Source organism: Lygodium microphyllum, chromosome 15, assembly GCF_053477565.2.
Source record: "Lygodium microphyllum isolate KBCC chromosome 15, Lygodium_microphyllum_v1.1.10, whole genome shotgun sequence".
NCBI lineage: Eukaryota > Viridiplantae > Streptophyta > Polypodiopsida > Schizaeales > Lygodiaceae > Lygodium > Lygodium microphyllum.
In genome coordinates, this window is record NC_141149.1 from 59,406,603 (window position 1) to 59,422,683 (window position 16,081).

A 16,081-nucleotide genomic window follows, 5' to 3' on the forward strand; every position below is an offset into this window, starting at 1 on the left:
TTTACAAGGAACATTTCCACTCTTCCCCAATTTTTTCTCGTCCTTTTTTATTTCTACTTGGCCTCCGTGCAATCCAACTTCAGAGAGGACTTGTTCTACCTTCTTGCATGTAGCATCAGATTCTGACACGGGCTGCATCTTGTATAACCAAACAATGCAATGTGCAAAAGTGAACCCTTGTTAGTGGTATTTCCAAAATAGGGCGCCAATTTGGATCCACTGGAATTAGCATTCCATTTCTCATGAATTTCTGATCACGTGTCGGAGCACCCTATTGTCCTGCCTTGGCAAGCCATTCTTTCTTTCCATCTTTCCCTTTCTTCCTAGTTTGCATGCAGTATATGCACGGAAATTTTGCATTTGCTACATTTGATAAACCAAACATACACTTCAATGTTTTTAAATCACCTACAAGATGCCATTCAACTTGATAGTCCCCAAACCCCTCAATGTGTAAAACTGCTCCATTATTTTGCTATTGAATAACACTGGGTATATTAGTGAGGTTAAAAAAAACTTTAAGTACTTCATGGTCCTCCTTTGGTACTTCAAATGCTGCAAGCCACCATATTTCATTCTCCAATTGTACACTGAAGTATAAAAGATATTTTTCATCGATGTTGGGATCCAATGCTCGATTCATAAGTGTTATACTCACACGCCCAAGTTTTTGCCCCTTGATAATCTCACTCTCATCAAGTTTGAGGACAAACTTAAGCTTGCCTCTAAATTCTTCCATAGACATATTCTAGAACTTGACCATAGCAATCTGATCCCTACATATATCCAATACAAAGTTGTTGGATGCATTCAATACAAAGGCAACTTCTTTGGAACCATACTTCAATATGTGTGTGTGTTCCAGATGCGTAGGCTCACCAATTAGTTCTAAAACTTTCTCATTTAGTTGTTTTCGAGCCTTCTTCACGTGAAATGGTTTTGGCAGAGGCATTACTCGCTTAGTATTGAAGACTTGCTTAAAACCTATATCCAATTGTTGATAGAGCATACTATATGACTCAGAACTCATTCCCACCTTGTCACATAATCCCTGAGCATTTGTAGCAGTAAACAAGTTGCTCACATTCCTAAGACGTTCACTAGCAACACCATCCACAATGTCCCTGAATTTACAATTTTCCAATGCATTTTTGACCATATCCTTGCTAAGGACTTTGGCAATAGTATCATTCTCTGCATGAGGAAACATATTTCTCATTGTAGTAGATTGAGCATATATCCGTCTATGATATTGTCCACTTCCTTTGGCTAATTGGCCAATTGGTTTAACGGATCGGATGCACCGACGTGCCTCTTTGGTTTTTAAAGTGGGCCCAATCTCCAAAGTTTTTGTGAGCTTCCTCTCTATGTTTCGATTCTCCTTCTCCAAGTCATTGACTTTAGACTGTAACTCCATATTCTGCACGTGTGTAGCATGCATAGCATCTTCAATGACAGACATTGCTTGTTGTAGGTTCTGGTTCTCTCTATCCTTCTCAGCCAATAATCTATCATTTTCCATCAAAGACTGCATATTCCCTTGTAATCTTGTCTGCATATTTGTCAAGGTTTGATGAGCCCTTGCGAATCCTTGTGTGACAAGTTTGCATGTGTATCCATACAATCCTTCATTGCCTTCACAAGCAAACTTTACAAATGATGTAAGCCCTTCAAATTGTGGTGGCCGTCGAGTGAGTGGATCGGGTGGATAAATGCACCCATCAACCCAAAGGTCCACATTTTTTTTCCCTGCATTTCTTTCTTGTTGCATCCTGCATCTTATTGCATCATCTCTTTCCACAGTTCTTTTGAACATTGGTGCATATTCATCCTCCAATTGAAAGTGAATATCTCTCTTTCTCTTGGTACATCCTGCACCTGCATTCTGCAAAAAAAAAAAGTATGCAAATGTTAACTTGGATTAACATTCAAATCGCAAAACTACACCCCTTTTATTCACTATATCTGTGTTTTTTTAAAAACCCAGTTGGTTCTTGTCTCTTTCTCTTGCTTTCAGTCTTGATAGACCCTAATCAATCCCTAATCACCCTGTAATCTTGGCTTTTAATCTACCTCTAATTAGCATCAAATCTTATCTTCTGTTCTATCCAAAATATTCTCTCTCTCTCTCTCTCTCTCTCTCTCTCTCTCTCTCTCTCTCTCTCTCTCTCTCTCTCTCTCTCTCTCTCTCTCTCTCTCTCTCTCTCGCAACAAAAATTCATCAAGGAAACCCTAAACACATTCATACTGAAGCTTGGCTAGTGGAAAACAATAACATCATCTTATCTTCTGCCCTAATTTACTATCTGTCACTCTATCACTTATTTTCTTTGTTCATCTCACACAGTCCTCTCTGTCCCCCCCTTCTCCCCTCCTCTCTCTCTCTCTCTCTCCCCCTCTCTCTCTCTCTATGAATTGATGCTTAAGGACTGAACAACAACTGTGAAGAATAATAACATCACAAAGATTAAAAAAATAAAGATACCTCCATTATCACTGGATTGCTTGTAGTATAGACTGTTGAAGACGGAGATTTCTTACTGCATATTTCTGAAGAGGAAGATGGCTTGTAGTAGGGTAGAGTGTGTTGTAGATAGATATTCTTTGATTTCAACAAATGGTATCAAAACTACTCCTCAATGCTGCTTCAGAAGAACTCGTATGCAAGAAACCATATTCTGGAGGGAAAGAGAAGAATGCACAAAATTTGGGACAAAACTAGAGCTTTCTGAGGGAATGAAAAAATGCCCAGAAATAGGTATATACTTGTCCAAAAAAGATGAAAATTTACAAGGAAACTCTCGAGTCAAAAAGGTGTCTCTAGGTAAAAAATAATCTTAAAATATGATGTGTACGTCATTTTATATCGTTTTTTAACTTCTTCCCTTTTAAGAAGCGAGAATGAGAATGATTGAAAAGTCATGAGGGCATTAAAGAATGATTGGCTGCGTTTTTAGAAAAAATAGAATTGTATTTTTTTAGTTATGAGGATTTTGAGAAAAAGTGACCTTATCCTGCATTTTGGGAATAAAATAATAGGTGAAATCTATTGAAAACACAAAAACGAGATTTGCTTGATTGTAGAAGATCTATTTTTATAATATTATTTTGGAATCTCTTTTTAGAGAGAGAGAGGTGAGAGAAACCCCTTAAGGGGCAAAAAAGAGAAACCCCTTAAGGGGCAGCATTAGCTTGTGTTTTTCCTTTTTTGGGCCACTTTTTTGCTAGATATAGCACTTGAGTTCTTTCTTGTGATCTTTATCATATTGTCTTGCCTTATCAAACCTATGATGTGATTTTCTATGCTTGTGGTGATGTGAATGCCTGGAATGTTGGAAAGATGAATCATTGTGGTCATGTTTGTTGAAATAGAACCTGAAATTTTTGTAGTGTCGATTGGAAGATCGGTGATGTCTATGGCCATGGTAGCCATTATGACTAGTAGATGCATAATTGCAATTTTTACATCAAAAGTCATCTTCAAATTTTGAAGCAATTTTGCATATAGACAGAGAAAATTTTTGATTTAGCTGAGTCATCTTTTGATGATGACAGACTTCCTTTATAGTCTGTATGATCTGACCTACACTATCGGTGAAGTCTCTATTTTCATTCATCTGACCTACACTATCGGCAAAGTCTCTATTTTCATTCTTCATCCTTTGTTTGCAATAAAAAGGGATGGATTCTGGGAAGCAGCATACCAGATGTTTCTTCATTGAATTTTCATGGGCACCAAGACCTTCATAAAGCAAATCCTGCATGTAGATAAGGTATTCCTTATATAGCTTGGGATCACATAGCTTGGACTTAAAGAATGCTTCTCGTGCTTCAAGCACATCATCCAGCTTGTTTCCAACTAGCTCACCAAGGAGGAGTTCAAAAAATAGTTGGACTGGATTTGCATGTTGAACGATAGCCATTTGACTTGTGGGTGAATAGATACCCACCATTGTTTGAGACCACCGATAAACCCATGAGTAATTGCATTCAAGATGTCAATTCTGTGTGTCTAGGGTTTTTCTACAATTTTCTTCCCGACATATGCATACATCATGTATATGAGGAGTTTGATTTCCTTAGGGGATTTCCCATCTATAGACCAGATAGAGAGTGAACCCACTTTTTCGAGTACACCAATCTTTTTGTAGAAATTATTATAAGATGGTTTGGAAGAAGAAGTAGAAGTAGCATTTACAAGAACAATAGAGGTATTGATAGGATACTTTGGAGATGTTGTACTTACAGTATGAGCATTTAGATGAGCTCGAAGGACTGAGTTTGAAGAGGCCTGTGATCTATGAGGATTAATAGGAACAAAATCTTCATCAATCACACTATCACCATCTTCATCCGAGGAGGAAAGTGTATAGGCGGCTTGCCTTTGGAAGGCTGCTTGGTCTCTAAAGTACCACACAAGGAGCTGATTTGGAGGAATATTAGGGGGGTGTTTCTCAATACTTTCACCCATGAATCTTGAATCAAGGCGGCCTTCAACATGGCGGGTGAAGTCATCTTTTTGGCAATTTTCTGGGTCAATTCACAAAGGCATCTGATCCAAAATTTAATTGGCTTCTCTTTGCCGTTTGATTTGGCTAAGATCAAAATCATCAATAATGTTGAAAGCAACATGATTGTCTTTGTCGAACCAATATGGGAACATAAACTCTAAATATTCTACTAATTCTTCAACAGTATTCCCTGGTTGGAGAGATCTCTTAAATAAACCGGAACTAGATGGGGATTTATCTTTCACATCTAACAACATAGGGCAATAGATATGCTGCATTTCTTGTAATAAATCATCAGCATACTCATCATTAGAAGTATCAATATTTTCATAGCAGTAAAGATCCATGTTTGGAATAGATAATTTGGAAGTACCTAAAGTGCCTTCACCTGTAGGGATTATCATTTTTTCTTTGCCTTTGTGATTAGAAACTTGATGAACATTTAAAGTTCTTGTTGATGGAGAGGAAAAATGGGAGCTCCATCCTTTTTGCAACCGTTTTTTTGAAAAATTAACCCAATCAATGACTGTAGTTGTATTTGGCACGAGTGAAGAGGTTGTGTTGTGATAGGCAATGTTGGAGAAGGATGGATTTGGAGGATTTAACCATTTTTTGGCATAAAGCAATATTTTTTTCAGAAAGGTGTTGTAGAGTATCCATTTTTTCAATCAAGCCAGTAAGTGCTAAATGTGTCCAATTTGCTACTTGTAGTTCAACTTTCCAAGAGGAAGCATCTTGGGGTCTCAAGTAAGGGGCAGCTTTGTATTGGTTGTTTTTGTATTCAAATTCCTGGACAACATTGAGAACCAAAGTAGAAGAAGAAGAAGAAGAAGAAGAAGAAGCTTTTTCTATTAATTTTTTACCATGCTGACACACACCATGTATAATTTGGTCATGAGAGCAGGGTTGTGTGTGGAACTTCAATATATTAGCTTTCTTTGGAGGAGAAACCTTCAACTGTGGCTATAATGGAAGCTAAGGAACCATTGGATCAGCAAGCTCATAAGCTTGTTGTTGGGGCAGAAGTAGTGTTTTGCCTCTAATATTCTGTACTTTAATGACTTATAGAACCAACTACTTCTCCTTGGGCAAACAATGCTCAAGGGATCAAACATTGCAATATGGAAGTATTCGGAGCATGTAAAGAATAAATCTACAGTCACTATCAAGCATAAATCAATGTCTTCAACCCTCAACTAGTGAGGTGCATCATCAAAATATCACCTAGGAGCTCCAATACATTAATGTTTACCATCCATAAGCATTCTTAAGCATTTTTCCAATATTTTACTAACATATCAAGCCAAAATGAGAGCATTGTCCATTGCAGTAAATAGCCACTCTATACAGATTTGTGTTAAATATCCCAAATCCATGCAGAATTTAGAAAAACTTTCATTTGCAAACTTGTACACCACATCGAAACAATCAAGGATGATGGGCCATTTCTCCAAAATCCATTTTTGTAACAAGATATGGCTTCTACAAAAAAACGGGCTATTGCAGGGTTTCTCATAGACTAGAGGTTCACATGCTGAAAGTCAAGTCCAACTCCACAACTCCAAATCCCATGAACCTGAGCTTCTAACACCATTTTCAAAGAGAGGGAGAGAAATAGATACATGATAGAGCCATCAAAATAGAGAGCAATATACTCTCTCTTCTTTCATTATTCCATTCATTGTAACACACAAAAGGTTCAATCTAAGTCACACATACAATGTATAAAAGTAGCTCATTACTTGACCAAACATCTCTAACCTGATTGACTCATTATTATGCCACACATGACTAGTAATGGATAGCTACAGCTATACTAAGTAGAGTCGATGTCAATACCACTAGTGAGCTTGATTTTCAACATTCTCACCTTCAAAACATATCCATTTACATACATCTTTCCTTTTTTTAAGGTATTCAACTCTTGCTTGAGTTGAATCTTTCGTGCCTTTGTGTTTACTGAAAACATATTCTCGAAGATTGTCTAAGCTACATGTAAAGTTTTTGCATTTTTGATATGTCTCAATGTAGTGTTATCAATAGTTGCAAATAGCCAATACATTACCTTTTTGTCTTTTGCATTCCATTCTTTCTAGCCTTTAATTCTTTTGCAATAGTAGGATTACTTAGCTCTTGCTCTTTTTCTTCACCTAAAACAAACTCATAAATGTCTTTTTCAATAAGGAAGTTTATCACCTAAAACTTCCATGAGGGGTAGTTATTCTTGTCTAACTTCTTAATGATAGGGTTTCTATTGTTCTCTGTCATTATCACAAAATTGAAACAAAATAGTAAGTCTTCTACAAACTTTTACAACAAGTGCACAACAACACACCAAGTAGTCTTTTTCAGTGTGACTATTCAATAGTACATATTATAATAATATATTAGCAAATAAAACTTGTGTTTGCTTCCAAAAAAACACCTCAAAACTTAATATTCAAAATCTGTAACCTATGCATCAACTTTCAATCAACAAAATTGAAATTGCGGTATCTTCTAAAACTATTATTCACAACCTTGCAGATCTAAAATGAGATTCGAAATGGCCTTAAATGGCCAAAAAAGCAACGGCAAGGGCAAAGCCCTACATCTCTTATCTATAGAATATACAATGCTCAGCTCGCACACCAAATGTCACAACAGCAATCTGAGATTTTTTCTCTGCCCTACTTCCACTGCCTCCATAGGCACTATCCAAGAGAAAGAGTAAAAGAATAGAAGAGATTCTTACCTATTGCTTGCTTTCTCGAATCCTTGCTTCTTCTCCTTCACTTCAGCCTTCAAACTGGCTTCTCTTTGTAGCATTGCTTTGATACTATATCTCACAAATCACATGGTGGGGAGACTTGCTTAAGCTGCTACGCCACACACAAGAGGAATGTCACTCAAGAAGAGAGCTGGAGGCTAAATTGTTTGCTTGCTAGTTTCTTCTTCTTCTTTTATACACAATACAATGTACACAAAGTATAGATAAGATACAATATAATGGAAAGTGGCCTACTAAGCCACACAATGTATAATTGACTATACTAATTGATTGGCGCTATAACTATACCAGCTATAGGTAGATACAACAAATCAAATATAATAAGTGATAAGTCAATGGTCATGTGAGGATCATAATGACCACTGATATGCTAAGTGTAAGTATGTAGACTTATCTAATCAGGTGGTCCATCCATCAATGTTTGCACTTGTTGAGCTTGCTATCTCAACAAGTTTTTCATGGGCAGTAGAGCCCTAATGACCTCCATGATCAGATGATTCTCACCAAGTACAATGGAAAATCACCATCCCCATCTAACTTGGAAGAATGGACCTCCAACTAGAGTCATACTTCCATACACATAAGAGGAAGCTCACTCAAGAACACAAAAAGAGAGATGGAGGCCAAAATGTTTGCTTGCTAGTTCTTTATTCTTCTTTCATACACAATACAATGTACACAAAGTATAGATAAGATGCAACATAATGGAAAGTGGTCTATTAAGTCAAACAATATATAACTAACTATACTAATTGACTAATGTTATAACTATGCTAGTTATAGGTAGGTGCAATAAACCAAATATAATAAATAAGTGATAAGTCAATAGCCATGTGAGGATCATAATGACCACCAACGTGCTAAGTGTAGACATGTAGACTTATGTAACTAGGTGGTCTATCATCAATGTCCACACATGTTGAGCTTACTATCTCAATAAGTTTTTCATAGACAATAAGGCCCTAATGACCTCCATGATAAGATCATTCTCACCAAGTACAATGGGCAATCGTCGTCCCCATCTAACTAAGAAGAATGGACCTCCAAGTAGAGTCATACTTTAATATTTAATCACATCCCAATGGTCAAAAAATCATATTTGTCTCTCTTCATTTAGAAGGGTTTGCCCACACATGGTGACACTATATAAGTAGAGAAAATCAACAATTCATTAGTTCGACATGTTTTAAAATAGAACTTGTGTAAACCTATTATACTCAAGATTTCTTATGATAACAACTTATAGATCGATGAAAGCTTAAATATCTTATCATATTTATCCACAACAAAAACAAGACTTTGTAAATATTATCACCTTTTCACTTATAGGCATGTATATAACTTGCATAAGTGAAGGACTTGCACTAAAATGATTTCATTGTACCCATCCATTACTTTAAAAGAAAGACTTTGTAATTTTTTGTCACCTTGTCACTTACAAGCATATTCATAACTTGCACGCACAAGTGAAGGGTTGCAAGTCTTGCTTCACCAAGGTGTATATATATTCATGATAGTTGTTCAATAAATAACATTGAGATGTACAAAGCTCTTGTTCATTTCTCAAATATATGGTATTCATTTGTCAAATCTGAAGTTTTGATTACCAAGGTCACATATATTAGTCAAATTATAAACCATAACTTTATATTTCTTCTAAACAACTTTATAATTGCAAGCTCAAACTTTTTCCTTGATGTGCTCATTCATTGACTAATTTTACATTCGTAAGTTCTTCTAAACATGTTTATACTTTCAACATCAACTTTTTTTCTTCGCGTGCTCTTTCATCAACTAATCTTACAATTCTAAGCTCCTTTTTTTTATCTCGTCTCTTCAAATCCTTCTCTGAAGCAAGTCAATGTGATCTCATCACCTTGTCCTCCAATGTTTAATTATTGAAGGACATGCCTTTGTTGTACCGTATCATCTAATTCGTTTATGTAGAGCTTTTAGCTTCACAATTAACACTCTCTCCCTTTATCTTATCTTAATTGCCAAATTTTCATTCTCCTTACTAAAGTCACACATCTAGATTGAATTATGGACCACATCTTGGCGTGCATTCTAAACATCCATTTTGCCACTTGCAATCATGGGCTTATATTTTAAGCATTTCACCAGTAGCAAGCATAATCTTGCATTGCCTTTTGTCCCTCATGTGATCACTCATTGACTTAATTTTCCATTGGTTCTATGCTCCTTTCCTCTTGTCTCCTCAACACTTTGCCAAATATATAGTTCCTATCATTAGGATCCCATCATATATTCATCATCCATCGGTTCTATGATCCTTTCCTCTTGTCCCCTCAACACTTTGCAATATATATAGTTCCTATCATTAGGATCCCATCATGTATTCATCATATCATGAACCATAACTTGATAAATATTTTGAACATTTTCACACTTACAAGCATCTCATTTCCTTATGTACTCATTCATTGACTAATGATACACTTCTATACTCCATTATCTCTATCTCATCTCCTCAAAGCTTTCCTATGATTTTATGTCATCTCCTCAAGGCCTGCTCTAAAGCAAGCCCTTGTGATTTTATCACCTTGTTCAATAGTTGATTACATTTGTTTTAGGTGTCACCACATTCATTTATTTTGTACTTCTACCTTCACCTTCACAATAAACACATTCCCTCTCTCTCTATGTGTGTGTGTGTGTGTGTGTGTGTGTGTGTGTGTGTGTGTGAATTTTCCACCCTCTTTTGTAGTTATTCTTCTACTCTCTCTCTCTCTCTCTCTCTCTACCACCACATTTATAGATATTAATGATGCCTTACACGATAAAGGAGTGAAAATAGATGTGTAATAAAGAGAAGATAGAAATAAAAATGAATGTGTTAAACAAAAAAGATGGAAATAAAGATAGCACTAGTAAATAGTCCTAAAAGTATCGTGGGGATGGATACGATCAAAGGGACCGATTGAAATTTCTTCCAATTGAAATTTCTTCCTCAAAGGCACGTTGCTTTCTTTGAGATCGTCGTCTGAAGACCTCATAATAAGAATTTTTAGAAGACTTCAAAATAGATTATGAGGGAGGTTTAGTTTACCAAGTTGTCCACGCTTGTCATTGTAGATTGGAATTGATTTGTCATATGTGGATATATATAGTGTGTGATAGGCCATAGTTAATTTTGTGGCAGCATCTCAACATGTGTCTGAATAAGTGATGATAAGAAGAGCGAATAGTGTTACCAATTAACCAACCTAAAAAACTACTCGTTAGAAACAATGGATTATCGTAATATGCTATATCAGAAGAGAAAAGAGGTGAAGCAAACTCTCCAAAACAAGATTTGGTAACAAAATTTGTTTCAATATTTGAAATTAAAAACTATTTAAGAACATATCGACTATTGATTTTCCTATTCTGCCTTTACCATAAATTTTTGTTTTCTTGCCACAAAACTCCAAATTTGATTACTTGTTTGTATCCCCTTTGTTCAAAAACATCAAAGTATATAATTTGTGCAAAAAATGATCACATTCCTTAATTTTGTAGAAATTAATTGAGTAAGTGGCCATTACTATTATTATGGATGAAAATATCTCTATTTATTTATTGTCGATTACTAAAAATGATATGATGCTTGCACGTTCAACGGACGCATGTTCAATACAAATTCCTACACAATTGTTCACGGGGTGGACAAATTATTCCCTGTATATATGTATTTCTCAATTTGACACACAAACAAATGAAGAATTATTGATTTATAAGAGTTCAAGAGTCTCAAACCATAACCTAATTGAATCAAATTACTGATATAAAAGTGAATATTCTTCATTATGATTTCTACAACCCACTTAGAATAACTAACTACTTGGCCACACATTACACGAATCTCCAAGCTATGCTTATCTTTGACTCCCCAAAGCATGTCACCATTTACCATGGCCTTCCTTGTCCAACGAATTCTCGTGATTAAAAGATTGTGCTACATCTATCTCAATTTCCGTTAATTAATCTCATTAAACAATACCACAAGTCAAATTAAAAGATTGTGCTGCATCTATCTCAATTTCCGTTTATTAATCTCATCAAAGGTTCCCATCTTGACAATACCACAAGTCAAATAATATGGTAGTTGCTTGGGGAAGGTGACCAGTTGTACTGGGAAAAGAATATTTATGAGGCTGTAATGAAATTGGAAGTTGGGGTATTGCTGTAGTTTTGGAGGCTTCTTGGTTCAAAGGTCTCCTTGGGCCAAATTCTAAGGGTGTTTAAGTAAAAATACACTGAAATTTTCCAAGATTTGTAGGTTTCCTCACCTTCAAACCTTATTTTTAAAGGTAGATTTCAAAATCTGAAAGCTGGGATCATTTTTTCCGAGCACTTCCAGCTTCCACAGTCACTCATTAAACATAAATGGTATTAGAACATGCACCTTTTCTAAGCATTGCGCAGAGTCGCCTTTTCACATGGTAAAGCTGAATAGTTATATTGATGATGATGACAAGCTCCACATCTTATTCTCAGCATCTATTTATTGTCTTGAGTGGCAACAGCTTCTACACTGGTTTTATCTCTCACAATAGGCTACTTGCTTCTCAAACCACAAGGCTCACTTTGAGCCCCGCTAAGAGCTTCTAGATCACTTTTACAATATAGGCTAGGGAATGCATCCAAAGGAGTATAAACATGTCAAATTCATGAGACAGGGTAAGGCCATTCACCCTTCAAAATAAGTGCCTAACTGAATGAAGTGCATGGCATTGCTTTGTACACAAGAAAGGGGTGTTAATATACTGGCCAGACATTGGCATCTTCCAGTGTGATCAGGGGAAAAACGAATTATAGCAAATGAATCAGCTCTCTATATCTGTTAAAGTGCAGGAACACATTATTAACATTGGGGATCGTGGAAGTGTGAATCGTGGTGCCAATTGCTCTACTCTTGATAGTGTGGGTTGAAGTAGAGGGCTTCTTTGTAGATGAGTTCCCTGAGGCGCTCCTCTGGTAGCTTGTGCTCTTCAAAATCAAATGTGAATGGGGTAGGGCAGATGGGTTCATCCGACACATCGTGCAAAGTAGACAGATAAGGGTGCGCCAGCGCATCTTCCACTGCCACATACAGATCCCATTAAGTGTCATACATAATGCCACTGATTTTAATAAACAGGCATCCTATTAATGTAACTTTGGTAAATATACTCTGTGCAAGGGTGGAATTAGTTAAGAATACCTGTAATCCTCTTTGTTGGGTCAAAGGTGAGCATCTTGTCTACCAGATCCAGAGCCAAAGGTGATAACTTGGGGTATTTCTCTTGCAGAGGTTGCTTCTGGTATCGAGGTAACTGCCGGAGGTACCTTCTAGCATTGTCGCTCTTCACAAAGTCCATCTCAGCATCGTCTGGAAGACCGATAAGCTGCAAATTGGAGACAGAGTGAATTGAGAACATTGTAGGACTCACAGCCAGTATCAAGGATGCATGCATACATGGCACATGCACTAAGGGATGCACATGCGCACACAAATGCTCAGGGCAGGTACCTCCTAGCATATTGCATGCACACACAGTTGGTGGGTCAATCATGATGATAAAACTCATGAATTCATGCAGCAATATGCCATAATCATTGCAAATATGAAGAAGAAAGTATATAGGCTTAATGTTGTCATGCATTCAACATGGAACGGTTGGCCTTTTCATTGAACATGCATACCAAAATGAGATTACCTCTACAATGGAGCGCAACTGGTGGACATAGTCTCTTCCAGGAAATAATGGTTCGTGATTGAGGAGCTCCATATAAATGCAACCAACTGACCAAACATCGATGGCACCTGTGTAGTCAGCAGAGTTCAGCAGCAACTCTGGTGCTCTATACCATCGTGTCACCACATACTCTGTCATCATGCAGTTGGCTTCTGAGTTGCTGCCGCTTGCTGTCCTTGCCAGGCCAAAATCGCAAATCTTGAGGTCACAGTTGGCATTGATCAGAAGGTTCCCAGGCTTTAAATCCCTATGCAGGACATTTGCTGAGTGGATATACTTGATCCCTCTCAATATCTGATAGAGAAAATACTACACACCACAAAAATAAGGAATGAGATTACAGGCTAAGCATCCTGAGCAAAACTAATACACTAATTTGAGGAATCCCGATCCATGGTACAATAAAGCCACGTAAAACACCATATACACATTGGGATGCCTCCCATGAGAATCTTGTACCATGAATTTGCACCAAGGTGGCCATGTATTAGCAAAGCCAGAGTGTATCTAAAGGTGGCTAACCTTTAACAAAAAATTGCAACTACATACAAACAGATGACATGGAAATCAGAGACCATCTTGGCACCTGGCAGTGCTCCTCAGTCAGTGCTTGTTTCGAGCGTATAATCTGGTTGAGGTCTGTGTCCATGAGCTCATAAGCCACATACACATCATCAAAATCGTGTCGGCGAGGAGGTGGCATGATGTCTTTGATAGCAATAACCTGTACATGTTATGCAAGTCAGAGTTAAACCTTGTCCTGCAAATTAGCATGATGTTGATGAATTTAGGGAGAGGCAGAGGCAATGTGCATGCTGGAATCATGCAAGTGATGAATCAAGAAAAATACATAGTGACGATAATCACAAGAAGTTTTAGACACTTCTGCAAGGGAGGGAATGCGTGCCTAGCAAGGTGCGGTTGGGGGCAGAGGGCAGCCCTCTGCCCCCAACCGCACCCAGCTATGCATGCGGTGCCTCCCAAGCAGAAGCTCATGATGTTGAACACTATAGGGCAAAACAAGGAAAGACAGCACCTTCTCCATGAATCTCCCCCACTTAAAATAGTCAAAAATTTCTTGTGAAGCAATACATGCTTACATTTTCGTGGTCCATATGGCGGAGGAGTCGCAATTCTCTGTAGGTTCGCTTGGCGTCCACCTTGTTGTCGAAGACGTTGCATATTTTCTTGATGGCAACGAGCTCATTGGTCTCAGAGTTGAGGGCGGAGCTGCATGCAAGTAGCACCATTATATGAGACACAGAGAGAGATGTTCCTGAAGCGTGGTGTTTTCATAGCCTTTTGGCTTCATGACTGTTTGATGCCGGCCTCTGATCGTGCTTGGCTGGCCAGAAGGCCTGATGTAAATACCTCTGTACATTATTTCAAACTTCTTCACCAAAGAGAGAGAGAGAGAGAGAGAGAGAGAGAGAGAGGCTGCTTACCAGACGACTCCATAGGCTCCCCTGCCGATGGGAGTGAAGGGAGGCTTGTATTTGGTTGTGACCTCGAAGGTGTTGCCATAGACGTTGTACTCTGTGAACTTGCCACCATGGGTGGGGACACCTTCGATATCATCGTCATCGTCATAATCGATGTTGTATCGTGGCTGGTGAGCGCGATGATGATCATGGCCAGCAGCAGCATTGTCAGGCTCTGAGAAGGCGTGCATGCGCCTGTGCTGCTCGACCTCGGCTGCGGGCATGGCTGACGGTAAAATTTATGTGAATGCAGCGATCACAGGAGCGGCACGCAGAGCGATGGATGGTGTTAACACTTGGTGTATTAGGAGGGAGAGAGAGAGAGAGACACAGACACACAGACAAATACAGAGAGAGAGAGAGAGTGTGTGTGTGTGTGTTTCTCTGCGCGCACCAGAACAGAAAGTTTGTCCGGCCTTTTATATTGCGCAATGCGCACGCCCCCGCCAAGTACCTCTTTTACATCTTTTTATTTTTCTTTTTATTTTTCCTTCTCAACCAAGTTTCGAAATTTCAATATACAATTTCCAGCCTTCGCCCTGTAATTTACATATATTACAAATACAGATATTACAGCTATCATGTATGGATCCGGATCCCGTCCTCTCTGCCCCATCCGCGTAAAACCGGCCACTCCATTGACAAAAAGAGGAAACAAGAGAACAATTTAAAAACTGTGGGCCCTCATCCCCGCACGTGTCCCATGAGCAGTCCTCCATTGCTCTGCTACACAACGTGGACCAGTCAGAATTTGAAGTTTTAAAGGTCAAAATTGACAGGGCAAAAGAAAAAAAAAAATCATTGAAATACATTCTTCGGACTTCCACCGTTTTTTAATTGTTTTCTCAGGCTTGACCCGTCAAGCAACACGTTTGACGAGTCACACACACTACCTCAGACCTTCCAAAGATCTCACACTCTTTTGAACACCAAACGTTCTTCTCTAGTGTGTCACTTCTAGTAGAATGCCATAAAAAGAGACACTCTTCCATCTATCACAACGCATGATCGATGATGCATGAGGTTGTGAAAAGCCTCTCGCTCAACTTCCGAGAGTGCCAGGAAGGAAAAATTCCCCCACGAAATGAAAGGAACAATAGAGTGGCTCTGTCTGAAAACAGTAGATTTCATCAAGGACCAATGAAGAAACATTTTGAAGAAAGCTTGCTCGTCGATCTCGTTCGTTCATCGGGTTCGAGGTGAAATCTTTGCCTTAACATTCACTTAAATGAAACTTCTTTGGGGTGGGAAGGAAACACTTTTTGGGGGGCTGCGACCTTATTGGTTCCATTACTGTAGCATATGCAAAAACATCTTTAACTTAAACAAAAAACATTTTTGGTAGGAGCAAAAGCTTATAGCTTCATTTAATGAACATATTGGTGCGTAAATCGGATGTTGTATGCGTATGTAGCAAGCGCCTAAAGGTCCCCAAGAACAAAGAACTCTACTTTAAGCTCAAAAATCAAGAAAATAGACTAGCACGACATGAGGCAAAAGGACCAATTGGGTACAATCTCCCCCCATGCTTGTGCTCCACAAAGCATGTATTTATAAATTTATTCATCTCAGAGCTCA

At 38.1% G+C, this 16,081-nt stretch overlaps 1 protein-coding gene across 1 annotated transcript; it reads right to left on the reverse strand.

Moving 5' to 3' along the window:
* Positions 1–11,335: 11,335 nt before the first annotated feature.
* Positions 11,336–14,908, reverse strand: LOC148024588 (mitogen-activated protein kinase homolog MMK1-like). The gene is made up of 6 exons (XM_087694210.1): positions 14,468–14,908; positions 14,123–14,252; positions 13,609–13,746; positions 12,984–13,331; positions 12,488–12,671; positions 11,336–12,366 (listed from the first exon to the last, which is right to left on the reverse strand). Exons 1-6 carry the CDS (start codon positions 14,725–14,727, stop codon positions 12,194–12,196), a joined length of 1,233 nt encoding a protein of 410 aa, XP_087550336.1. The 5' UTR covers positions 14,728–14,908; the 3' UTR covers positions 11,336–12,193.
* Between the last annotated feature and the right edge of the window lie 1,173 nt (positions 14,909–16,081).

Excerpts from the sequence above, each read along its gene's own strand:
- LOC148024588 (XM_087694210.1), bottom strand. The coding sequence starts at position 14,727 with ATGCCCGCAGCCGAGGTCGAGCAGCACAGGCGCATGCACGCCTTCTCA. Across the intron at positions 14,253-14,467 it reads GGAGCCTATGGAGTCGTCTG|CTCCGCCCTCAACTCTGAGA; the intron begins GTAAGCAGCCTC and ends ACTTGCATGCAG. Across the intron at positions 13,747-14,122 it reads GCCATATGGACCACGAAAAT|GTTATTGCTATCAAAGACAT; the intron begins GTAAGCATGTAT and ends TAACATGTACAG.